The sequence below is a fragment of the Schistocerca cancellata genome, chromosome 4 (genome assembly GCF_023864275.1).
Source record: "Schistocerca cancellata isolate TAMUIC-IGC-003103 chromosome 4, iqSchCanc2.1, whole genome shotgun sequence".
Lineage (NCBI taxonomy): Eukaryota > Metazoa > Arthropoda > Insecta > Orthoptera > Acrididae > Schistocerca > Schistocerca cancellata.
The window spans coordinates 768,907,639-768,935,592 of record NC_064629.1 but is presented as its reverse complement, the minus strand read 5'-3'; the positions used below and the strand labels follow the sequence as shown (position 1 = coordinate 768,935,592).

At 46.1% G+C, this 27,954-nt stretch overlaps 1 protein-coding gene across 1 annotated transcript in view; it reads right to left on the bottom strand.

Moving 5' to 3' along the window:
* Positions 1-27,954, bottom strand: part of LOC126183736 (uncharacterized) — a 1,106,726-nt gene that overhangs the window by 301,651 nt on the left and 777,121 nt on the right. The window contains exon 5 of the mRNA XM_049925942.1: positions 15,758-15,820. Within this exon, the coding sequence (XP_049781899.1) occupies positions 15,758-15,820 (63 nt within the window). The remainder of the gene's footprint in view (positions 1-15,757; positions 15,821-27,954) is intronic.

Genomic DNA, 27,954 nt, shown 5'->3' with positions numbered 1-27,954 from the left:
CATGCCGTCGACATTTGCACGGTTGCGCAGATTTTTCAGTGCAGTATAGATACGAAACTACCTGGAGGTGAGAAGTGAAACGAAATGCAATTTCTCAGTAACGAGGCAATGGAGACCATGAGTCACGTGTATCGAAATATCCTCGAAATGTCCCCAAGAACCACCAGAATTTTGTGGGTGGAGCTAAGTTCATCCGTTACGCTGCAAGAGATACGATTATGACCAAAACGTAAGACGTTGACCATGATACGAATAAGTGAAGCTTCATACTGCTTGGTTACCGCTCCCGTTATCAACGTCTTTCCTCCTCATATGCATGACATTTCAAATTTACATCGACAATCGTCTGGAGGATGTAAAAGATATGTAGAGGAACAAAATGAGAACAGGAACCACTGACCGAAACGTCATCCAACGACACTACAGAGCATTGAAGTTAAAGGCTCCAGCGCCTCTTTATATGTTGTATGTAACTTTCAGGGATGGTGAAGAAGGATAAATGAATCAATTTGAGATAAGGACCCTGGTACAGAATCGAACGAGTCGAAAGTTATAAGTGAAAATCTTTCTGATACGCCTGACAGTGGAATATATCTACCGGTACTGTTCTTGTTAGGACTTTATGGGATTTCTGTCATCAATCCTGTCTGCCGACGAAGCAACCTTTACCAAAACTGGCATCAGTTGGCATACTCGTCATCTGTGGGCTGCAGACAATGGTTGACGCGTCTCATCACTAGCGGTTCAGCATCAAAGTGAGGGCAGGGACTCTTGACGAACACATGTTCGGACCGGTTATTATTTCGCAGCGCCTCGACGAAGGAACGTATCTGGACTTCCTGCGGAATACTCTGCCTGTAACTATCGAACGTGCAGGTTTCATTCGTTTGCAAGTTGTGGATCACGTTGCCACCAACGAAACCTGTCACTTGGGTTTTGAGGCCATCCTCAGTTCATATGAGCAGCTGGAAGTGGTTGTGAAGGCTGCTGGCCTCACGAACGGAGTGCAAGTAGAGCTCGTAATATGGAGCATCGTTCCCACAGTCGATTGGGGTCCTCCGGCTTGGAGCCGAGTGGAGGGTCTCAGACAAAGAGTTTGTACACTGACGGTCTTGGCAAAAGACTTCTGGACCTACGTTAGCCAATGGTGAATTGTAGGACTTCTTTTAATAGGTCAGAGGTGCACTACACAAAGGAAGCAGCCACTTGGGTAGCAGAGCGCTTGTGGAGTGAGTATGTGTTGTTGCTGTTTTCCTTTTTTTTTGGGTTAGGCAGTAGTTTGAGATCCTCTGGTGAACACTCGCCAGAAGACTTGCAGATAACGAAAGCACACCGCTTTCAGAGTAAAGACATTCTGACTGTCAAAATTGTATAACAAAATTGTCGAAATATTCGTAACAAGGTTCTCGAATTTACTGCCTCCAAGGAAACGTCTCCTGTTCAAATTATTCTTGGGGCCCAGGGCTTGCTGAAACCCGAAATAGAAAGCTCTGAGATGTTTAGCAGTTCATGGAACACTGATCGAAATGACAGATGAGACGGTACAGGTTGCAGTGTGTTCATTACAGTTGACAAAACTTCTGTCTCTATTGAGGTCAAGTTTGAATGTGACAGTGAAGTTAACTGGTCATGTATAACAGGTCTAAGTGAGATCAAGTTATTTTTTTTAATGTTCTGCCAGCCAGTCCATTCTTCTTTGACGGTTTTAGGGCCATTGAAAGAAAGTCTACGAACAGTAGCGTGGAAATATTCACATCATGCGATAGTAGCTGGAGACGACTTTAACCTACCAAGTATACACTGGGACATCTATGGAATCACTGTAGGGGATGCAGACAGACAGTCTTGAATGTGCTTTTGATCATGTTTTTCGAAAAATGTCTTGAGAAGCTAGTTTGGAGCCCACATGAAATGGAACTATCTTAGACCTTATAGCTACAAATAGGCCGGACATTGTCTATGAAGAATATTTCTGCTAGAAAGAGCAGATACGCAGTTGCTAGCATCACAATTAGACAATGAACTGAGACATTTAGTTCCAGTACGATGGACGAAGAGAGATTATCGATAAAGTTTAAACAGACTACAAACCATGGTCTGGAGAACTATGTGCCTAGCAAGCGGATTATAGACGGAAAAGGCTAACAGTCTACAAAAATATCGATGCGCAAAACTTATAACTACCACCGTCAAACCTTAGCAAAAAAAAAACCGAGAAAATTATGCCCTTCGAGAGGGCACGGCCGACTTCCTTCACCATCCGTCCCTAATCCCATGGGACCGATGACCTCGCTGTTTGGCCCCCTAACACAGATCAACCAACCGATCAATCCGAGGAAATTCTGGTCCTACGTAAAATCGCTAAATGGATCTAACGCTTATTTCCAGTCAGTCTTTGGCCAGTCTGGTATGGCAATACAAGATAGCAGAAGTAAAGCGCAAGTTTTAAATTTTGTATTTAAGAAATTGTTCGCGCAGGAGGATAATTTAAGCATTCTGTCGTTTGAATGGTGCACACACTTCCGTTAGGAGAACATAGTAATAAGCTTCCCTGGTGTAGAAAATGACTTAAACAGTTGAAAGCAAATAAGTCGCCAGGACCTGATAGAATCTCTCTTACAAAGAGTTCTGTACAGTGCTGACCACTCACTCAAGTTGCATTTATCGCGTGTTTCTCGTCCAGCGAAAAGTCCGAAGTTACTCAAAAAAACACACGTGCATCGTGTACTTATAATAGCGGTTTGCTTTAGAGTTCTTTAACATATTCTCAGTTCGAATATGAAGAACTTCCTTGAAAGTGAAAAGTTTTTGTTTACACATCGGCACCATCTTAGGAGGAATCGCTCGTGTGAAATTCAGCTTGCTCTGAAGCTTCCTGGCAGACTAAAACTGTGTGCCAGACCTAGACTCGAACTCGGGACCTTTGCCTTTCGCGGGCAAGTGCTCTACCAACTGAGCTACCCAAGCACGACTCACGCCCCGTCCTGACAGCTTTACTTCCGCCAATACCTTGTCTCCTACTTTCCAAACTTGACATAAGCTCTCCTGCGAACCTTGCTCTTTTCTCACATGACATCCTTCGAACTGTGGATGAAGAGCAACAGGCGGATTCCATATTCCTACATTTCCGTAAAGTATTTGACATGGTGATACACTGCCGGCTTTTGAGGAAGGTACAAGCATACGGAATAGGTTTACAGATATGTGAGCGGCTGGAAGACTTCTTAAGTAACAAAACCCACTTTGTTGTCTACGACGGCGAGTGTTCATCAGAGAGAAGAGTACCGTTCAGGAGTCCCCCAGGGAAGTCTGATAGGACCGGTATTATTACGTGTATACATAAATGATCTGGCGGACATGGTAAGTTTACTGACAATGCTGTGGTTTGCGGAAAGAGTCCAAGTTGAGTGACTGTAGGATGCAAGATGAATTAGACAAAATTTCTATCTGGTGTGATGAATGGCAGCTAGCTCTATAGGTAAAAAGATGTAGCTCAGAAGGATAAACAAATCCATTATGTTCGAATACAGCAATAGTGGTGTACTGCTTGAGACAGTCATGTCGCTCGAATATCTTGGCGAAACGTTACGAAGCAGTATGAAATGGAATCAATATGAAAGTCTTGTAGTAGAGAAGACGAATTGTCGACGTCTGTTTATTAGGAAAATTAAAAAAAAAGCTGGTGTTCTGTAAAGGACACATCATATAGGACACTAGTGCGACCAGTTGTTGAATAATGTTCGAGTGTTTGGGATCCGCAGCAAGTCGGATGAAAGGATGATACTGAAGCAATTCAGAAGCGGGGGGCTAGGTTGTTACTGGAAGGTTCGAGCTACGTGCAGGTATTACCGAGATGTTTCGAAAACTCGAATGGGAATCACTAGACGAAAGGCGACGATCTTTTCGAGGATTACTATTGAGAAAAATTAGAGAACCGGCATTTGGGGTTGACTGCAAAACTATTGTTCTGCCACCAATGTACACGTCATGTAAGGACCATGACGATAAGATCAGAGAGATTACGGCTGGTACAGAGGAATATAGACAGTCGCTTTTCCTCTCTCTGTTTGCGAGTGGCACAGGAAAGGAAATGACTAGTAGTAGTACAGGTTTCCCTCCACCATGCACCATACGGTGGCTTGAGGAAAATGTATGTAGTTGTATATGTAGATGTGGTGATGTGAAAGTAACGCAATGTGGATAGATTTTTGGTGAATCTTGCCCCTACCGACCTAGACATCGGCGGGAACATGTGAGGTAAAATCATTGTTTGGAGGAGTAGGAGCGAGAAGTGCACACAGGACATCCTGGAACCGCAACCCTGTTTTTAGAGATCATCGAGTGTATTCTATGCGCAAGCCTGTAGTGGCTATTGTAAGCTGTTATGAGCAGGGTCGACCTAAAGGTGCGGTAGGACTAGAACTACGAGACAGTAGAGTATTCATTAACGGCACAGCTTGTGACATTCAGGACCAACGTTTCAGCTTAGAGCTACCTTAACAGGAGCCACAGTTGCACTGGCCTGACAAACCCCTAGAAGTGCTCATAATTCAAACGTAACCCACTCCATAATCTGCCCCAACAATATCCTGGAAGTTGACCTTCTCCTGTCCTTGGACGAGCTAATAGCAACTCAGAAAGGACATATTAGCGCAGATAACATGCTCCTGCACGTGCAGCAGCATCACACTGATAAACACCGTAGATAAAAGGGCTTACGCTTAAGGTGCAGTTGTAATCGTAACTTTTTCTGTGCAACCTATGACTATTTAAGGCGGAGATCCACTCACCCACCATAATATTCTCTGCATTCGACACAAAACAGAATGGATCAACTTTAGGATGTAGTAATTACTTAAGTACACAGCTATTGAACGTTGGGTTTCACCCGGACCTAGTACAAGGGAAACTTGACTGGAATATATCCATAAGGTGATACATTTACGATTGTTTTTGATAAAATCTGGAAAACCACAAGCAAAATTAAGAAACGATTGCAATGAAAATTCTTCATCTCAAAAGGGGCCATCCAATGTGTGGTGTCACCACCAGACACCACACTTGCTAGGTGGTAGCCTTTAAATCGGCCACGGTCCGTTAGTATACGTCGGAACCTGTGCAGCGGCAGACACCAGCTTTTGCCCCAGGCAACGTTGTCTACTACCGCAACTATCGAGGTTCACGGCGTTGGCTCGAAGGGCGCATTCTTCGCTGCCTCGGCCGCGCTATGTATCTGATTTTGGGGGCCTCTGGTGACGTGCGTCGGCATCTCAATCAGCTGCGCCTCTGTCATCGCACGGGATCTGCCGCTCCCCGTCTGCTTTCAGCGACGGTGCCGTCCGGTCAGCGCTCTGGGGACCCATCCACTGGCTCGCCTCAGCCCCAGGTGTTACCGATGCTGCCTTCCATTTTGCCCCATGGCGACGCGCCGCCGCCGCCGCCGCCGCCTGTTTTCCCGCCGGCGACGCCCGCAGTGGACGCGTCGCTGCAACCGCCGGGCGCCTCCCTGGGTTACACGCTGCCGATCGCTTCCCGTGACCAGTTGTCCTCCGCCATGGAACTCTTGCCCGCTCCGGACCACATGTCGTCTTCGCCCGTCGGGTGCCCCGGCCCGATGGAGGTGGACCCTTCGGCCCCTCCTGTCTGTCTGCGGGCGCATACACCGCATGTTGGTGTGCACCCTGGAGCAGGTTTTCAGGCGTTTCCTAGCTCCCCGCGGTCCGAATGGCAGGGTGCGGGTGGCACAGCCTCACCTGTTGTTAGGCTACCCACCTCATCACATACGTCAACATGGGATCCTCCCCACGGCGGGCGGAAGCCTTATGCCACAATCGTGCGCCGATTTGCGGGGGAGGAATGTGGTGTCACCGCCAGACACCACACTTGCTAGGTGGTAGCCTTTAAATCGGCCGCGGTCCGTTAGTATACGTCGGACCCGCGTGTCGCCACTATCAGTGATTGCAGACCGAGCGCCGCCACATGGCAGGTCTAGAGAGACTTCCTAGCACTCGCCCCAGTTGTACAACCGACTTTGCTAGCGATGGTTCACTGACAAAATACGCTCTCATTTGCCGAGACGATAGTTAGCATAGCCTTCAGCTACGTCATTTGCTACAACCTAGCAAGGCGCCATTGCCAGTTACTATTGATACTGAATCATGTACAGTCAAGAGCGACGCTCATCATTAATGGATTAAAAATAAGTATTCCACCAGCTTCGTCCGTTTTTCTAAAGTCTAAATTCCTTGTACTGTTCCAGACCTCACGCCAGCCTGCGTGAGCTAAAACGCGTGCATTTCGGCTTCCTCTAGTACCTGGTGTTGGCTCTCCTGCCAACCCTCAACATTGGCGATGAGGCAACACCGCATTCGTAACTATACTGCCCTGATTTACTTGCGTAATGGCTTCACCACCATCTCCAGATGTACTGTCCGAATTTTATCGCTTACAGAATCAGCAGACGGAGGCCTTACTGGATGCCCTTGGACAGCTCGTCCAGGGTTAATGTGCAATGCAAAACGATGCGGCAGCCGCCGCTCCACCGCTAACGCAGCCACAACACGCAGTTGCACCAACTTTTCGTCCTTTTGATGCTGTACTGGAAAGCTGGACGGAGTGGTCACGCCAATTTGGATTCCATCTCGCCGCCTACAGAATTCAAGGTAACAAGCGGCAGCCTTTTTTATTATATTCCATCAGGGTGACCACGTACCGTATGATAGTCAAATTATTTCCCCAACACGACTTAGCAACTCTGTCCTACGATGAAATTTTGTCTGCATTAGATGCATATTTCAAAGAATCAGTCAATGTAGTTGCCAAACGGTATACCTTCATTCGTACAAAACGTACGGCAGGTCAGACTAATCGGGAGTGGGTTGCAACCTTGCAAGGCCTTACTAGGGATTGTGCTTTTGAGTGTCAATGTGGACTCCCTTATTCAGATACTATGGTACGTGATGCAATTGCACATAACGTTTCTGATGTTCGTATAAGGGAACAGATTTTGAAACTAGTCAATCCCTCCCTTCAACAAGTGATGGATATATTGGATCGGCAGGACACACTTGACTTTGCTCAGGAATCATTTGAAACTTCGCCACCCGTGTGTCAGGTTAACCGGCCCGCCGGGCAAGCTGCACGGAACAGTAAACAGTCCTTGCGCCCGGCCACGCCACTGTCACCAGGCTCTCAGCCACGTGTACCGCAGCAGCAAGCAAATGCAGTGCTAAAATCATGCCTGCGGTGGGCTACTAGACATTCGTTTGAGAATTGCCCATCACGCCAAGCTATTTGCTTTTAATGTAATAAAAAAGAACATGTTCAAAGTGTTTGCCAGAAAAAGCTCAGATCGGAAGGTCAAAACCATTCCAGGCCCTTTGCTTCGCGCCAGAATCGGAATCGAACCAAGGATACTCAGGCTTGCGTCACTTCGCCCATGGAAATTCATATAGTTCATGCCACTCCACCCAGTGCCACTCTCTCTAACAGTGACTGTGTTCGTCCAACAAATAGTGTGCGTCGACATCGCCGGAACTCCCGTCAAGTCGCAAGTGATTTTGTACCAGTGTCAGTTCACGCTGCACGAGACAGTCGCTCTTGTCGTCAGCAGGACAATAAACTTTTTGTGGAGTTGGACATTAACAGCAAAGTGATACCATTCCAGCACGATACCGGGGCTGCAGTTTCACTGATCAATCAAGACACTTACAAACTGCTGGGCACACCTCTGTTGCGTGCCGCAACTGTTAAGTTAACTAGCCATTCGGCTCACAAGATCCCTGTGTTAGGACAGTGCAGCCTTCTTGCAACATACAAGGGGCAAACAAAACTTGTGCCATTTTACGTCCTTCGTTCTTCTTCTGCAGTGAACTTGTTTGGTTTCGATTTATTTCAGTTGTTTAACTTGTCTATAGTAAATCAGGTCCTATCAGTGAACCAGACTGTGCTTTCCGACAGTGTTTCTCGTCTATGTGAAGAATTTGCAGGCATTTTTGCACCGGGCCTCGGTTGCGCTAAGAACTATAAAGCACATTTGGAACTCAAAGTAAACGCGCAACCGAAATTTTTCAGAGCACGCAATGTTCCCCACGCATTGCGTGATGGGGTCACAAAAACATTACACGATTTGGAATCACACGGTGTAATTGAACGTGTGCAGGCTTCTCTCTGGGCATCACCCTTAGTAATTTTGCAAAAACCTTCCGGAAAATTGAGACTTTGTGTGGACTTCAAGGCAACAGTGAATCCACAACTAGTGATAGCAACTTTTCCTTTACCCCGCCCGGAAGATCTGTTTGACAAACTGTGCCCGGGTAAATATTTTTCCAAGTTGGACCTGGCAGATGCGTACTTGCAAATACCGGTGGAGGAAGAATCCCAGCGTGTTTTGGTGGTTAACACGCATCTTGGTGTGTATCGATTCAAACGACTGCCATTCGTGTGTGTATCCGCCCCTGCATTGTTTCAGCAATATCTACAAACTGTTTGTGCGTTGGCCCCTACTGCAGCAAACTATCTGGACGATATTGTGATCTCCGGAAAGACGGAAGAAGAACATTTAGCCAATCTCAGAACGTTATTTCAGGTCTTGCGACAAAATGGTCTTCGCTTGCGGAAGGACAAATGTGTGTTTTTTGCTCGTGACTTACCCTATCTGGGACATGTACTCAATGCCCAAGGCATACATCCCATTCCAGAGCACCTCCGTGCCATATAACACTTGCCTTCGCCGCAGAATTTGAAGCAGCTACAGAGTGTGCTGGGCAAAATCCACTATTACCATCGCTATGTTCCCCACGCCTCTTCCATTTCAGCTCCGCTTCATCGCTTACGCCGTAAAGGTGTTCTGTTCGTCTGGACGACGGAATGCGAACGCGCCTTTCGCCAGTTGAAATCGGCGTTGCTTTCCAATACTTGCCTTACGCCATTCGATCCACGAAAGCCCCTTTTGTTGATGGTGGATGCATCGGATTTCGGAAATCGGTGCTGTGCTTGCGCACAAAGATGGTTCGCACGATCGCTCTATTTCCTTTTAGTCCAAATTGCTCTCGTCTGCGCAAAGAAATTATTCACAGATCGATAAAGAAGCATTGGCTCTCGTATTTGGTGTCACAAAGTTTCATGATTTCTTGTATGGTCGTCACTTTACCATCATCACAGACCACAAACCTTTGACATCGCTTTTTCATCCGACCAAGCTTGTACCTCCACGTACAGCGCAGAAATTCATTCGCTGGTCTATTTTCCTCTCGCAGTACCGCTACGATATCTTGTATCGGTCCACTGCTAAGCACGGAAACGCCGATGCGTTGTCCCGTTTGCCTGTTGCTGAGGATAGAGCATTCGATTCCTCCGAACTTGCTTGCATGTTCATTGATTCGGAAACCGATGACGTGGTCGAATCGTTTCCGATTGATTTTCGTCGTGTAGCTACAGCCACAGCTGCCGACCCTGTCCTTGCTACCGTACTGCGTTTTGTTGCTACGCAATGGCCCTTGTCAAAGTCACGGATCGGGGACCCGTTGGTTCGCCGATTTTTTGCTCACAAGGAGAGACTTTTTGTACGACGTGGTGTTTTGCTGTTGCGTTCTGATAATGATCAGTCCAGGGTCGTGGTCCCACGTTCGTTACAGTCCTCTGTCTTACAGCTTCTCCACCAAGGACATTGGGGTATAGTGAGAACGAAACAACTTGCTCGTCAGCACTGTAATTGGATCAGAATCGATGCCGCGATTACGAATATGTGCTCTTCTTGCATGGTGTGTGCCGAACAACAATCAGCACCACCACGGAAATTCTTTGCATGGCCAAAAGCCACTTCCCCTTGGCAACGCTTACACATCGATTTTGCTGGTCCATTCTGGAATGCTCGGTGGTTGGTTGTGGTAGATTCATTCAGTAATTTTCCTTTTGTTGTCCTCGTGCCTTCCACGACGTCATCTGCCACCATCCAAGCGTTATCTGCTATCTTTTGCATTGAAGGACTTCCACAGACTATTGTTTCCGACAATGGCCCACAATTCATGTCCGCAGAATTTCAGTCCTTCTGCAAGGCCAATGGTATTCAACATCTGACGTCCGCGCCGTTTTCGCCACAGTCAAACGGTGCCGCTGAACGATTGGTCAGGACTTTCGAGTCACAGATATTGAAGTTGAAAGAATCGCATTTTCGGGAGGACGTGTTATTGCTCTTTTTGTCCTCATATCGCTCTCAGCCCCGAGAAGGTCGCTCGCCGGCTGAGTTGCTCCACGGTCGCCCTCATCAAACCTTGATGTCTTTGCTACATCCACCGCATCATGTTTCTGTGCAGCGGCAGACACCTGCTTTTGCCCCAGGTGACGTTGTCTACTACCGCAACTATCGAGGTTCACGGCGTTGGCTCGAAGGGCGCATTCTTCGCTGCCTCGGCCGCGCTATGTATCTGATTTTGGGGGCCTCTGGTGAGGTGCGTCGGCATCTCAATCAGCTGCGCCTCTGTCGTCGCACGGGATCTGCCGCTCCCCGTCTGCTTTCAGCGACGGTGCCGTCCGGTCAGAGCTCTGGGGACCCATCCACTGACTCGCCTCAGCCCCAGGTGTTACCGATGCTACCTTCCATTTTGCCCCATGGCGACGCGCCGCCGCCGCCGCCGCCTGTTTTCCCGCCGGCGACGCCCGCAGTGGTCGTGTCGCTGCAACCGCCAGGCGCCTCCCTGGGTCACGCGTTGCCGATCGCTTCCCGTGACCAGTTGTCCTCCGCCATGGAACTCTTGTCCGCTCCGGACTATATGTCGTCTTCGCCCGTCAGGTGCCCCGGCCCGATGGAGGTCGACCCTTCGGCTCCTCCTGTCTCTCTGCAGGCGCATACACCGCATGTTGGCGTCCACCCTGGAGCAGGTTTTCAGGCGTTTCCTAGCTATCCGCGGTCCGAATGGCAGGGTGCGGGTGGCACAGCCTCGCCTGTTGTTAGGCTACCCACCTCGTTGCATACGTCAACGTGGGGTCCTCCCCACGGCGGGCGGAAGCCTTATGCCACAATCGTGCGCCGATTTGCGGGGGAGGAATGTGGTGTCACCGCCAGACACCACACTTGCTAGGTGGTAGCCTTTAAATCGGCCGCGGTCCGTTAGTATACGTCGGACCCGCGTGTCGCCACTATCAGTGATTGCAGACCGAGCGCCGCTACATGGCAGGTCTAGAGAGACTTCCTAGCACTCGCCCCAGTTGTACAACCGACTTTGCTAGCGATGGTTCACTGACAAAATACGCTCTCATTTGCCGAGACGATAGTTAGCAAAGACTTCAGCTACGTCATTTGCTACGACCTAGCAAGGCGCCATTGCCAGTTACTATTGATACTGAATCATGTACAGTCAAGAGCGACGCTCATCATTAATGGATTAAAGATAAGTATTCCACCAGCTACGTCCGTTTTTCTAAAGTCTAAATTCCTTGTCGTGTTCCAAACCTCACGCCAGCCTGCGTGAGCTAAAACGCGTGCCTTTCGGCTTCCTCTAGTACCCGCTGTTGGCTCTCCTGCCAACCCACAACACAATGACACCAAACTCGACCCCACTGTCCTACCCCCAGGAGGTGGGAGAGGCTCAGATTTGACATCCTAAATAGGAGCCTCAAGTTTTTATTGTGAATTCAATTCCTCTGGGAACAAATAGGAAAATTTTGTATTTAACAGTTTTTTGTTGCGTGACAGACGGAACTGTAATCGAAAAAAATCAATATGGGTTGAAAACTTTGAAATATGATAGACAAATGTTTGAAATGGTGATCCTGATAGTGAGAGGCTAGATGACTCAAACAATGCACCCCGGTGCTGAGAGTCAAGTGGACTCATCTAAAACAAGCACCCCGATGGTGAGAGGCAAGGGGACTCACATTAAGAAAGCAACCTGAAGCGAACGAAGTAACTATGTCCATGTCGTTGCGCCTGCGTAACGCTAAAAGTAGTTTCAATTCATCGATAAACAAAGCAATGAGTTTTTCTAACTCCTTTCCATCTCAGCGATATCTATGAAAGAATTTACACAAATAATGCAGACAAAACAAAGTATTATGTTTTGGAGAATCATGTGTATCTGCTACAAGAAACCGGTTTAACATTAAATGTTTTAAGATAACTGTCTTTCTAAACTCTTAGGATATAAGCCTGATGTGTATTTATTATTGATGAATGGGCACAAGTAAAAGAAAAATTAAGTGTGGAAGTTACGTATTTTTTCCCTAACAATCCTAAACTGCAATAAGAAAGGGGAGTTCCTATTTATAATTTCATATCTGACGCCCTCTCACCCCGTGGGAGTAGGGCAGGAGTGTCGAGTTTGGTATCAGTGGCTGCCCCCTCCGAGACAACCAGTTTTAATTATAATCTCTCTTTCATCCTACGTTTCCAGATACTTCCTAAGGGAATTCTAAATGCTTTATTCATGTGTAAGAATTTATCTGTGTCACAAGTCATTTCCAGGCCATTGCCAATTGGTGATCTGCTGGAGCACTTCTTCCAAGGAGGAGACGCGTATTGCACCACTGCTCCTTTTTACTTAGCGTTGCTGAGTTAACGAGAGACGTCACTACGATTTGATGGAAGAAGTGTCAGGTAAACGGGAGAGACAGAAGCTGCCAAGGCATTCTGTGGCAAGAAGCTGTGGATGCTCATGGCTGACGCAGCAAAATTCGTCGCCCCAGGCAGCACCGTATGCAGTGTTACGAGACATCTGGGCCTCACTTCTGCAGTGAGGGCTGAACACTACTGATGCAACAGAAGTACGGAATCCAGGATGTAGCAACGCCAACCGGCTTTACCACATGGCCTAGACCAGCATCAGGCTCCTCCCTGTCCTCCGTGACATGGAGTACTAGCCTGGAGAGACATTGGTGGGTGAAACAACCATAAATACGGTCCATTTGAACCAGTCAGTGTCAGTCATCGTCTGCAGTTAGCTAGGAGAAGTACTCGTAGCCAGTCACCATCCTACGATGTATCATCTGGCTGTCCTTACTGGACACCACCTCCATCAGCTGTTATAGGATGTGAATAGATCCAGATGGTTCATGGAGTCTAACTGGTGCCCTCCAGCTGGGGACCATGTACTGGCTGACTGCTGATGCTATGAGAGAGCTGATCAGCTGTCTTGCATAGGCGTACTCTACTATTGCTGGCTTGCCTTGTGCGGGCACACTCTACTTCTGCTAAGTACCTTCACTGCTGCCCACGTTCGGGTCAGTAGTTGAACCCTTCCCGCTCACTGCATTGAGCCCCAAAGCAACCGTAGAAGCCTGCCTCCATCCTGGACTGACTTCGCATTTCTCCTCCTGCCGAAGTACACTTGACTCGCGTTCGGAAGGACGACGGTTCAAACCCCTCGTCCGGCCATCCTGAATTAGGTTTTCCATGATTTCCCTAAATCGCTTCAGGCAAATGCTGGGATGGTTCCATCGAAAGGGCACGACGGACTTCCTTCCCCATCTTTTCCTAATCCGATATGACCAATGACCTCAATGTTTGGGTCCCTTCCCCAAATCAATAAACCAGCCAACCAACCAACCAAACTGCCGAAATGCTGTCAGCATGATTCTGCCTTGCAGCCGAGTACTAGTGCTGTAAGCTGTCTGCGAAACCTGCTTGTTAAATTCAGCGCCTTTACCACACTCCAAGACTGAAGTCCAACCATGGCTGTTGTCTGCGACAAAAAAGTTTCTGTATCTGATGGAATTCATAAATCAATGTATCTGTCATCCTATGTACTTATCATGAGATATCCACTTCACTCCAGAACCCCGATATGCAGCTAATCAACCCACACTACATAACGTAACGAGCCTAGGGAGAAACATTTGACGGAACTAAACATAACAAGCAGATAATATATTTTGACCAGTCAAGAACGCACTTGCTATGGGAGACTCTTGGGAGGATCCAGAGACTGTACTGAAACATAACAGATATCTAAGTGGTTTTTGAGTCTGAGTAACTACGAACAGCAAGCTAGAGGCCTGGAATTGGTTTCTGCTAAGCACGTGTGGAAAGGGTCTGCGGACAATGACAAGATTAGCGCGAGAGACTGACTAGGTTTTACCGGCAACGCGATTACAGGTGGTCGCAGGACAGTCACGATAGACTGCAGATAGTTGGCCCCTAACGTATACGGCTGGCTAACAGCAGATACAGGTAGTATGTACTTCAGTAACATGAAATGAGGCTGGGAAGTAAATACAAGAGCATCAAGTCACTCAAGAGAGTGCAATATGTTATATTTAAAACTGTCAACTGCAATCATAAACATACCTATAATTAAACCATTCATCCCACCACAAATGTTTACACTTACTGAGTGATAAATAATTTTATTATACACGAAAAACGATATGGCCGGTAATGGCATTGCACAATAGCCATCATCGAGACAAACAACGAATATTACATTGTTGTTGTCATATATTCTACAATAGTAATTTTATATGTCTAAGTACGTCGAATCATAGCGTTCTCCACATTTACACTGATAAAATGAAGCAGTGTGCGCTTACTAGGGAATAGATTTAATAAACCATGATCAGTGCTGATTATAATATAAATCAGCGTGAAGAAGAAGCGCAAATATGTCAATATTAATGAAATATGTAATTAAAAATGATAATAATTGATGTCAGGAGACACATCATGAGATACCCTGTCAATTAGAATGTTTATTTTAGTTACAGAATAACTTGCGTAGGAATGGTGTTCCGTTTATATATCTGCCAAAGTGATGTACAAATTATATAACTGGGCGGGGAGCTGCTCAAGCTCTCATTGCCTGAAGTGACATGACGTTGGTTGATATATGTGGTGGAAAGGGTGCTCTTGGGAACAGGAGGGACAGAGAAGATAGATCAGTTCTGGACATCGATTGAGAAGGAGAGACGCTAGTTTTTTACCATCGGTGAGTACAGCAGACAGGTGTGATTGAATTTATGAAGAGACACTTTGGATAGATTATCGTATCTAAGTTACTGGCATCTAAGAATGCAGGCACAGAAACTTATGTATTGAGTACTCGACGTGGCATGATTTGTGTGGGGATTTGTCGTCTTTCCACTAGATGATTCATAGGCTCTGATACATTTCAATAATTAACCTTATTTACTTATAAAACTCTTTGTAGGACCACCATTCAGTAGGAGTTTGACCCTTACTGCATAAACTATCTGTTATTAAAAGTTACACCTACTCTGTTTCCTATGTTCTTTAAAAATATTTACCCGTTTGTTTGTGTTCAGTAGTTTTTAATTCGCATAACTTGGCTACCCTCACTTATATAATGGCAGGATCACCTTTTAATAAAATACTTTACTAATTCAGCAACATGTCAAAAAACATAGGGTGCACGGATTGTTCCTAAGACATTTACTATCCAAGCTTTAATTAGAATCCTACATTTGCTCCTCTGTCTCATCACTGCAAGCCATAGCAGAGTAGCATTCTGTCACCCCATTCCATTACTCGCCGTTAAATGAAAGTACCTGCGTACACTGCCTGAGATCACATGCACACGATCTGCATTATTACACATTAACTTTCGTGGAAATTGCAGTACTAATATCGATAGGTGTAAATGAAAAGAATTTTGTAGGCACACTCTGCAGCATTACGTATGACGGTTTGTGGAATGGGTGATCACATAATGCGCATAAAATGCTAGAATTATGATTTAATAAAAAATATCTTTATTTAAGATTCCTTACATAAATTTAATAAACATGTTTATCAATGAATACTTACTTTTTGGAAACTGGAAGTGCTGGGTGTAGAAATGTCTCTTTTTCCTTTTGCCGTCTTGTGTACCTATGAACAGAGAACACAGTAGCATTCGTCAGCAAGTTGGCTAGTTCATCCATGTGTGACACAGTAGGTTGACACTCACAGTCATATATTGTGTGCACCCTTGTCTCAGGTATTAAGGTCTATACAAAATTTTTGCTAATTTTATTTTCGAAATTCCGTTCTTAAGGTTCTTACATTAAACACACATTATACAAATTATCAAAATTGTAGGAACAAAGACATCCCACAAAACTTTGTTATTCAGATCATTCAGTTTGTTGTTCTGATTTCTATGAGCTAACTAGTTTCGTCAGATATGATGGCCATCATAAGTTACTGCAAGTATAGAATTTCATAAATCTTACCATAGGGAAAATCTTATGAGCTAATAAGTAAAATCGAAAGGAAAGACCAGTTTGAAATTAAGAGCTAATTTTCCTCTTTTCAATAACGTGTTTATATTAGCCATAATTTAATTAGTTCAGAAGACATTGTTAGTTAAAATTTTCTCCTGGTCCAAAGTTCCAGTTCCAACTATGGCCAAATGACTGTAAAATTTCGGACTCTGTTGATGTACTTTTGAAGCTTGGTTTTTCTGAATCTATAAACACCCATGTTAATAAGAAATGGTCTTTAATTAAACACCACTACATTTTCAATAACTAAATTTTAACATACAAAATGGGTCCCATGGTCATAAACCCAGGATTCCCATTGTGTGGGTAAAAAATTAGAACTGCATACTTTATTAGCTGCTGCTCGTGAAAAATAATATGCAAACAAAATATAGTGAAAAAATCGTTAGCCAATAAAAGATGAAATTTCCTACTTATATAACTTATAGACTTTTATAAAGTAAAGAAGCTGAACAATATGCTAGAGTAAGGCTTTATAAGATCGAAGTTCACGCCATTACTTCAGATTTCACTGATGGTTTGTTGTTACCGGCAGCATACAGTGCTAATCTTGCCTCTGTATTTGTTTAGTTTATGCTTGGGACATATTTGTGCTAAAATTTAGATTTGTTTAATAAATACTGTGTGGACATACTTTATATGCAAGTGCTGTATCCGTTAAAACGTGTGGTTTCGGTTTAGTTGAGGAATGTTGGTGATTATAGTCACAGTTGTGTGTCATATTTACTAAATTGCGTGTGAAACAACTTTTGATCACTTCATCTGTACTGTGTGCTCTTTTACTTTCTGACGAGATAAGACGTATTAAGCTCCGCGTATTCCCATACTAACGATCTGTTCGCAAACATTAGAGACTGTAAGAGACCTGCTCATCACCATTAGTATCCTAAGAACTGACAGAAGATTGATAAACTTACAATTTTCAATTTAAACAGAAACTTATGGCTTAAGCTTAAGGATAGATCCTACATCAACAGTTGCAGATGGTGATTAAGCGAAACTGCGCAACTACCAAGAATACCTTCCTGTTCTGGCGCGGTGTACGAACGCACAACTGAATGAGTGGCGAGATGACATGTAGTGTTCGAAAGGGTGATGACATGTTTTAACATTTCACAGCGTAAGGTTTCAGCAGATATTAGGAACAGTGAAGGGTTAGAATTGTGTAGGGCCCTAAACTGTCAGGCGTAGCGATTCGTAATCGGTGGTTTGTGCAATGAAGAGAAATATAAAAATAGTATCAGGGACATATCAGCTTCACAACTGCATTGTGAGTAGCTTTTGGGCAGCCAGCCGGGGTGCAACAGTAGTGGAGAAGATTGGGACAAGATAAGCTCAGTGGCTTACTGCTACCGGAACGGGATGTAACGCGAGAGATGTGGAGCAATAACACAGCAGAAGGGCACTGCCATTTTCTTTAGCTGTTACCCTATTAAGGTGGACAGTCTGGAGGTAAACATTACTGCAGCGTGTGATGGCAGACTGGAGCAGCAGTCGCAAACGAGAACTGAGTTCATCAGCAGTAATCAACACCAGTAGCAGACGAGCAAAGGACTGAACGAAGGTAAAAATTTTTATGTTACAAAGTGATTTAATAATATCTGGCAAAAATGAGTAGTACAGAAAAGAGTGTTATACTACAATATTGAAACGTTAATGGATATGGTTTGTGATGTAGACTCGAATATGGAGGCTTGTAATGTTGAGCTAATCGATATTTGTAGTAAAATTGTGAAAATGTGCAACCCGAGTAATGTAGGTGTAAAACATTGTCAAGGAAGATTGGAGGCATCAGAAGCACACACAGAGCTGAGCGAACCCAGTACTATAAGCTAAGATGATTGGGTTAGTCAAGTAGTTGCAGACAGCAAAGTAGCGACTAATGATGGAGATGCTGTATATGAAGCTGAAGTAAATTGTGTGAACTTAACTGATGAGCTTTACTTATCAAATAGGCAATAGTGATGTTGAATGACTGATACATAACGATTATAATAAGTTGGTAAGGCTCTGCAGTCTGGAGCCGAGTGACCGCTATGGTGGCAGGTTCGAATCCTGCCTCGGGCATGGATGTGTGTGATGTCCTTAGGTTGGTTAGGTTTAATTAGTTCTAAGTTCTAGGCGACAGATGACCTCAGAAGTTAAGTCGCATAGTGCTCAGAGCCATTTGAACCATTTAAGTTGGTAAGGGATGATGACGTAAATAAGTTGCCATTAACAGTAATTGTTATCATGAAAGCAGATAATATTTTAGTGAAAGATTTGTTTGTAAGAAGAGCAACGAAACCTATGGTTAAGATGCCAGCTGCAGTTATGTATGCATTATTAGAAACTGAGGATGAAATTGCCGGTCTGTGGGAAAAGATGAATAAAACATATATGCTACGGATAGAATTTCAACTAATTGCGTATAACGAGAAAGGAAGAAGGAAAAAGGAAAAACTGTGTTAGATACATGTACAGTCAGTGAAACTGAAAGTAATTGTGCAAAACGCATTTTTAATAATTGGGTTATATCCAAGAAAAATGTATTTGTAAGAAGTGAAATGTTCAATGGTTTTGTTATATCTTGCAATGGAGCAAAAATTGTTTTGAAAACGCGTGATATATATTCAAATGATTATGCGAAAAGAGTTGTGTGTGGTGCGAGTCAGAATAATAGTCAACGTGCCAGTAGGTAGGGTGTCCATTTCACTTTTATAGATACACCAATTGGTTTTTGGTACATTCACAGCTAGATGAAGCCATTTTTTTCGTGGTACGCTCTTCTCCTTATACTATTCTGTCTAGCTGATGAGTAAGCACAATCAGTTGTTTTATGCTGTCCACATGTAAATATATTGATGAATTGAACTTTTTAGGGCTGTTAACAGACTAAAGCATATGTTATTTCAATGTCTGAATTATTATTTTTAGAAGTGATAAGGTGGAAAATTGCGTTCTGTAGAAAATGTTTATTCCGATTTTTCAAAATATGGTTCTGATTAAAATTTTGAGCGACAATAATAAAAGTGGACATTCAGCAGATATTCCTTATACGCCATTAAATTTCGGGCATGCAGCCGCGCAAATAAAATTTCTTCTACTGATATTTCGGCCGCGTATCGTCCGGCCATCTTCACAGCGAGTCACAAGACTGATGACAAGGTGCCAAGCGCGGCCTTATATGCTCCACCGCGGCTGTACTGCGCATGCGGGTCACAGATGCTGCGCCGCCTGTGGCGAAAGCGTACGGACGTTCGATGTGCTTATCGATGTTTGATCGGCGGCGATGACACGGTGACGACTTCTCTGCAATTTAATTAGTCCAAGAGCCGGATTCCATGCTTTGTCCAAATTGAAACCTTTGTCTCTGTTTATTAAATTGTTGGCTAATCGAATTTCTATGGCTTCCTTGAATACAGAATCCCAAAAAGAAGAGGTGGATGTTAAAATATTCACATCACTGTAATTCATGGAATGACCCGTATCAATACAGTGTTCGGCCACAGCTGACTTGTCTGGTTGTAATAGGCGTGTGTATCTTCGGTGCTCCACGCACCTTTCATGAACGGTGCGTGTTGTTTGACCTATGTATGACTGCTCACAATTTCCGCAAGGAATCTGGTACACACCCGCCTTACGAAGCAATAAATCGTCCTTCACAGAGCCGAGTAAAGCCGCAATCTTCGTGGGGGGCCGGAAGATCACCTTAACACAGTGTTTCTCTAGAATACGGCCTATCTTTGAAGAAAGAGCACCCACATAAGGCAGAAACGCCCTAGATCTGAAGAAATTACTATCTTCTTCCGCATCGTATACCTTCTTTTTAGGTTTTACATCGAATGCTCTACGAATTTGTTGCGGAGAATATCCATTCGATTTAAAAATACTCTTTAGGTATGTTAGCTCTCCTTGTAAATTGTCTTCATCGGATACACAGTGCGCCCGATGCACTAAGGTCTTAAGGACACCCATGCTCTGAGAAGGGTGATGGCAGCTACTGGCATGAAGGTATAGATTTGTATGCGTTGGTTTCCGATGTACGGCATGTCCTAATGTGCCATCACTTTTACGGCGAACGACAACATCCAGAAAGGGGAGGCACCCGTCTTTTTCTATTTCCATGGTAAATTTAATGCTAGCATGGATAGAATTCAAATGCTGAAGAAATCGATGTAATTCATCCATACCATGGGGCCATACCACGAATGTGTCGTCCACGTACCTCCAGAAGACCGTGGGTTTAAAACATGCTGAGTCCAGTGCCTTGTCCTCAAAGTCTTCCATGAATAAATTAGCTACCAGAGGGGAGAGGGGGCTTCCCATGGCAACACCGTCAATTTGCTCATAAAATTCACCATCAAACTGAAAATAAGATGATAAAAGCACATGTTCAAATAAGGCCGTAATGTTCTTATCAAAATGTTGGTTGATAAGAGCTAAAGAGTCCTTTAAAGGTACCTTGGTGTATAATGATACTACGTCAAAACTAACAAGAACATCCATACTATTTAGCCTGACATTGCTAAGTCTCTGAATAAATTGCAGAGAAGTCGTCACCGTGTCATCGCCGCCGATCAAACATCGATAAGCACATCGAACGTCCGTACGCTTTCGCCACAGGCGGCGCAGCATCTGTGACCCGCATGCGCAGTACCGCCGCGGTGGCACCTTGTCATCAGTCTTGTGACTCGCTCTGAAGATGGCCGGACGATACGCGGCCGAAATATCAGTAGAAGAAATTTTATTTGCGCGGCTGCATGCCCGAAATTTAATGGAGTATTCATTACGCCGCGAGAAGTTGAAAATGCACATTCCTTATACGTCTTCAGAGCTAAAATGAAACATATAATCAAAGAAGCAATCACATACATGATCTTGAAAACCATCAGTTTTGCAGACAGCAGTACTATAAAAAGTTATACATCATATGAAGGATTTAGCCCCAATTTTAAGTTGATAGAAAGCTTGTTAAAGTCATGAGTGTGCTGTTTAAAAAGAAATATAATTCCTTGTTGAAATACGTGTTGTTTTGTAAAGTTCTTCATGAATAAAGGTTTGCCTTTCAGGCATGAATATTATGGACTCTTACTATATGAATTGTGGATTATCAGCTATGCAGCAACGCTGCTTGTTTTTTAAGTATTGGTGTTTGTGAATTTTAACATTGGAGTGGTTTTCTTTTAAAATAATTTAATGATTAATGAAGGCAAAGCAGAGATTTAAATACTGATAATGAGAATTTTGATGATAATGATGATGCTAATGAATACAACGTCGGCGAATAAAAAGAAATATTCTGAAATGAATTGAAATGGAAATGAAGTCCCATGCTCCTTTACAGAGCGTAGGGGAACGATGCGGGAGACCGGCACCGCCTTACTAGGCAAGGTCCTAATGGAGGTGGTTTGCCGTTGCCTTCCTCCGACCGTAATGGGGATGAATGATGATGATGAAGACGACACAACAACACCCAGTCATCTCGAGGCAGGAAAAATCCCTGACCCCACCGGGAATCGAACCCGGGACCCCGTGCTGGGGAAGCGAGAACGCTACCGCGAGACCACGAGGGCGGACAACGTAGTGGTTAAAGAATATGTTAGAGACCATCTCTTTACTGTATCTAAATTTACAGTACGAATGCACTTCACTTTTTATGTGTAGTTAAGGAAGATACCGAAAGAAGAATATTAATGGCACGACCAAGAACTGAATAAGTATAGTAGCAAGTTTTATTTAATCGTATGGCTAGGGCCCCCCGTCGGGCAGGCCGTTCGCCGGGTGCCGGTCTTTCAATTTGACGCCATTTCGGTGACCTGCAGTCGATGAGGATGAAAGGATGATGATGAGGACAGCGCAACACCCAGTTCTTGGGCGGAGAAAATTCCCCGACCCAACCTGGAATCGACCCCGGGGCCCAGAGTACTGACAATCCGTGACGTTGACCTTTTTTTGTGGAAGATGCAACAATCTTTATTGAACAAACTAACGGTACATATATTTACACAATGCAACAGTTCTTCATGGTAATATTTAAACATACAGGTATACAATTGATTGTTGATTTTAACAAATATATTAGAAAAAACATTAAATACAATAAAATATAACACATTCTGTCTTCTTCCCTTTTTTTGTCGATGCATGAGAACGTGAATAAGGGTGTTGCATCATTTGACGGGTAGGCATGGCACACCTCAACTTTGAGGGGGATCAAGGAAGACGCTGCGGAGATAAGCGGCAAAAGTTTGCCGGTAAGGTGGTTTGCGGGTGAGGGTGCTAAGCGCGGTAACAACTTTGTACCAGAAGTCGAGGACTGTATGCGGACTACTCTGAAAGAGGTATTCTAAAGCCTGTCCTCGAAACCAGATGAGTGTATGGTGTCTAGCAAGAGGGAAGTGAAAGACTGGGGGCAACAACAAGAAATCTGGGGTTACCGTCGTTGGCGGGGCACGGAGGTAAAAGCCCACGAATCGTTGGACGAGGAGCCAAACATTTCGTTTTAGGGCGCACGTAAGACGGTGCTCATCGGTGTCTTGGAGCTGACATTCAGGGCAGAGTGGGGAGGTGGCCAGTCCGATGCGATAAAGTCGACTGTTAGTCTGGAATTTGCCATAGACTAAAACATACCAGAGTGCAGACACAGACGTCGGTAGAAAGGGTGCATGCACACACCCCCAAACCGTTCGCCAGTTAATGTCAGGGTGCTGTAGCACCATGGGGTCGCAAGGGTTGGACAGCATAATAAACAAACGATAATAGTCTTTTGTACGGGGAGGACGGGTGACTGGAAGATCGGCCCGAACGTAGCTTAGTTCTATGAAACAACTGGTGACATGGTACAATAATGGAAAAATAGGTGCCACATTGATCGGTGGATCGAGAGAAGCTGGTCGGAGGATATCCAAGAGACTGCGTGTTAAGGACATGACCGGCCCCTGCCAGTGCCGCAACATAGTATGGACAAAGAGTGCAGAAGATCGTGCCCGCACGTTGACGAGTCCGAGGCCATCTTTTGCAGGAGGCAGTGTTAGAGTGTTGTAGCGGACTTTGAAAAGTTCCCCTGCTGACACGAAACATCTAAAGGCTGATTGGATGCGACAGCCAAGGAGTAACGGCATTGGGAGGACCTGGGCGACGTGTACCAGTTTAAGGGCGACGTACATGTTGATATAGGACACATGTTGGAGTTGTCTTAAGTTACGGTGCACTTGACCGTGGACATGGTGCCGAATCGACTGCAAAAGCCGCAGGTAAGCGAGGGCCACTGTGCCATGTGTGGAGCTCGTAAATTCGATACCCAAGTAACGAAGGGTAGTACTGACTGGGAGTGGGGTCGGCACCATAACCGGGAGGCCGCGCTCAATGTGCATCATAGACGATTTGCAGACATTAAGAATGCTACCCGAAAGACATCCATACTCGTAGATCCATTGGATGGCGTCAGTGAGTTCCGTGGAGGAGCAGGTGAGAAAGAGGAGATCGTTAGCATAAGCTCTGCAGTGAAAGGTGCAGTTACAGTAAAGTGAGGCCCAGCAGTCTACAGGTAAGACCAGTGATGAGGGGCTCAAGTGCGATGGCTTATAGTAAGGTAGACATAGGGCATCCGTGGCGCACAGAGCGGCGTATAGGAAAGGGTCCTACAAGCCTCCCATTGACTTGTACCATCGAGACCGCCGGAAGTAGTAACCGGCGAATGGCATCGACAAGGAGTAATGGGAACACCATTCGTGTCGCCTCCATGAGGAGGAATGGGTATCGAAAGCGATCAAATGCATCTGTGAAATCGATGGATACCAGTCCTGCACGAAGGCGACAAACTGCAGCCAGCGCGATGAGGTCACGGCGTTCTCCTAGGGCTGTTTGTAAGGTGGCCCCACAGGCACGTGCAGTCTGATCTAGTGAAAGGACCGTAAGTAAGACGGTGCGTATGCGCGCTGCTAAGAGGCGTGCATAGACTTTATAGTCTGCATTCATTAGTGAAAGGGGACGATATGTAGAGACATGAAACCCTCCCTTTGGCTTAGGCACAGGTAGAAGAATGCCAGTGACGAATTCAGGTGGAACTGGGAAGGACAGAGTAAAGAGTTCCTGAATCATTTTCGTCCAGCGAGGAAGCATTAAGGTGGTGGACGCCCTGTAAAACTCCACGGGGAGACCATCCGGTCCTGGTCATTTGTTCCTCGCCCCCTTGTTGATCTCAGCCACCACCTCTTCTGTGGTGATTGCCGACATCATGGATGTTGACTCCGCTACGGTGAGGATCCGATGAGGGGAAGGATGGACATCATCAGGAATTGGTGTTGCCGTCGGTTCATCGTCATAAAACTGGAGATAATTTATCAGCAAAGGCAGACACCACTGCCACCTGTGTTGTGTGGTGAACACCGTCGGAGGTCGTGATGTTGGGGACGAAAAGTCGACGCCAACGACGATGGTCGGATGCGGCATGGATTGTGGATGGCGTTTCGTCGTGGAGGAGGTCCTGTCGTCGGGAACGCACCACGACACCATTCAGTCGTTCACGTTGGAGAGAGAGAGGAGACGAGCTTTCGTACGCTGTCGTTTCCTATGGGTTTCAGGTGCTGGAGGGAGCGCATCGAGCTCACGGAGGACGGCGTAGTGGAAATTTGTGGTGTCGCGATGCCATACTTCTGCTTCCTTGCCACATTTGATGAAGACCTTTCTGATCGCAGGTTTGGCACATTTCAGCCACCAATGGAAAATGGATGTGTACTGCGGGAGGCGTCCTTCGCAAGACGCCCATGTAGTGGCAATACATCGTCGGCGGTGTGGACAATTAAGGAGGGAGGCATTAAGCTTCCAGTAACCTCTGCTGCGCCGTACTGACTGAGGTGGCAAAGCCAGGGAGCAAATGACGGCGCAATGGTCCGAAAATACGAGGGGCCATCGTTCTTCTTGGGAGACTTCGTTGCCTAGGTGGGCAGAGACATAAAACCGGTCCAGTCTGCTCGCAGAATGTGCTGTATAATGGGTAAATCCGGGGGTATTGCCATGAATTTTCCCCAAACGTCCACTACATGAAAGTCTTCGATTAAGGTGAGCAACGCCGGTCATGGCGAATAACCAGGCATTTAGTCCTGCGGATGGAGGACGCAGTTGAAATAGCCTCCCATGATAAGGCGATCATAGCGCCCAGAAAACAGGGGCGCCACGTCAAGTCCGGAGAAAGTGGACCGCTGCTGACGGTTTGTGGAGCCAGACGGAGGGTAGATATTGATGACTCGCGTGTCGAAGATGACAGCCATGCCTCTACCAGAGGGAAGGATTGTCGTGTCGCCGGCCGGAGTGGCCGAGCGGTTCTAGGCGCTACAGTCTGGAACCGCGCTACCGCTACGGTCGCAGGTTCGAATTCTGCTTCGGGCATGGATTTGCGTGATGTCCTTAGGTTAGTTAGGTTTAAGTAGTTCTAAGTTCTAGGGGACTGTTGACCTCAGATGTTAAGTTGGGTTGGGGTTGTTTGGGGAAGGAGACCAGACAGCGAGGTCATCGGTCTCATCGGATTAGGGAAGGATGGGAAAGGAAGTCGGCCGTGCCCTTTCAGAGGAACCATCCCGGCATTTGTCTGGAGTGATTTAGGGAAATCACGGAAAACCTTAATCAGGATGGCCAGACGCGGGATTGAACCGTTCTCCTCCCGAATGCGAGATGTTAAGTCCCATAGTGCTCAGAGACATTTGAACCCTTTGATTGTCGTGTCCGTGTGTGGGATTCCTTCCCGTATGTAGAAAGCCACTCCACGTCCTGATTGATCACATGTGGATGTGTATGAGTCGTGGCCGTAGACCGGTGGTAGTGTGGCAACGCGAACTTCCTGAAGAAGGGCAATGTCGACGTCAGAGGCTCGAAGTATGTCACATAGGAGCTGCAGCTTGGGTGCAGTGCCTATCATGTTGATATTCAGTGTGGCGAACGATACGTTTGTTTCAGTGGTGGTGGACGCACATATACCATCACCAAGGCGAGTATGAGGAGAGCACCGACAGGAAGTCCCGTCCCATCTGCTGCAGTGCCTCGCTTTTGATGTTAACAGACAGCCTCGACCGTGGGAGGCAACTCATCCGGAGGAGGGGCGTACCTTCCTCAACGTCGTCGGCCCACGCTCCTGTGCCGTGGGTCTGTCCCATGCCCATGGAAATTGCATCGTGCCCGCGTCTCGTGGTCGTGCGGTAGCGTTCTCGCTTCCCACGCCCGGGTTCCCGGGTTCGATTCCCGGCGGGGTCAGGGATTTTCTCTGCCTCGTGATGGCTGGGTGTTGTGTGCTGTCCTTAGGTTAGTTAGGTTTAAGTAGTTCTAAGTTCTAGGGGACTGATGACCATAGATGTTAAGTCCCATAGTGCTCAGAGCCATTTTTGAAATTGCATCGTGGTGAGAGAGATGTGGAGCTGTCGGCGGGGAGACAGGCGTCTCAACCTGCGCACCGATCGTTTCATTGTGCGTGGCAACCTCCATGGCGGTCCCGTCCTGCGAAACGTCTTGTTCATCGTGAAAGGTGTCCGCCGACCTCTGCGTGGAAATGTCGGCTGGTTGGGTGTCGTCTTCGTCGCCTTGGGTGGCGACGTTTTGAGAGCCCGTGGGTGAACGGCGGCGGCGTTTGCGCCTACGTGGCGAGCGTTGTTTGCGCACGTGTTCCACAGTGTCGGACGATGGCAAGGAGGAGCGTCGACCTGGTTCGAAGGCGTCGGTGGGTACAATGAAATTGTCAAACAGGTGTTGTGAAGAAGTACTGGTCTCCTCAGCGTCCGGTGCGGGAGCCTGTTCGGCGGCAAGTTTGTCAGGTGGGACGTCTGCACCGTCCGTAGGTGAATGGGACGGTGGGACGTGCCCATCGGAGGGACTGGGCGATGGGCTGGACGAAACTATAGACGTGGCAAGAGCCGCAGGGTAAGTGCCGGTAGGGTGGTCATCGTGGGTGTGACGGACGCTTCCGACAACGGGAGCTGCGCGACACGTCGTTGAATGCATTCAGACCGTAGGTGACCTTCTTGCCCGCAACCGGAACAGGTCCGAGGTTGGCATCGTACATTATAACGGCACGGCAGCCTCCGATAAGTAGATAGGAAGGCACGTGTTTCTGCAACTCGATGCGGACCTGTCTGATACCATTTAAAACGGGATCGGTTTGAAATATACCCATTGTTCGGCGACATGTTGCAGAACGTTGCCATAGGGGCGGAGCGCCACGATGACGACGTCTGTAGGTAGTTCGAAGATCCTTATCGTTCATGTGCCGAGACCTGCGTGATCGACGGTAACGGGTCCGACGTTGCCGTCGGAATGACAGAAGGGCAGACCACGTTTTGCCTCTTGAAGCACCTTGTCGCACGCCGCGTCGTTGATCATTTTGACGTATACGGTACTGCTAATTATAGACAAGTGGATACCAATTAGATCCGTTGGTGGTATTTTAACTTCGTCGCGAAGAAATCGTTCTACCTCCAGGGCCTTGGGTCGGGCGAAGTCTGAACAAAAGTGGAAACGTAATGTCTTCTTCCGTTAGTTGTACGCCATGGTGGTCTAGAGGGAAAACGGCACTTACAGCGGCCGAAGTAAACAGTAAAAATTCTGAGAATATAAAATGAAAAATTTAATATTTGCAACTAATAATGTCTCATACTTTTGTAATTTTCAAAGAATATACGTATTCTTATCTCCCTTTACCATGTCAGTCTTTAGTAACAATTTTTCTGCACTAGTAATTCTGAACAGTGATGAATTATAATAATGAATCTGAAA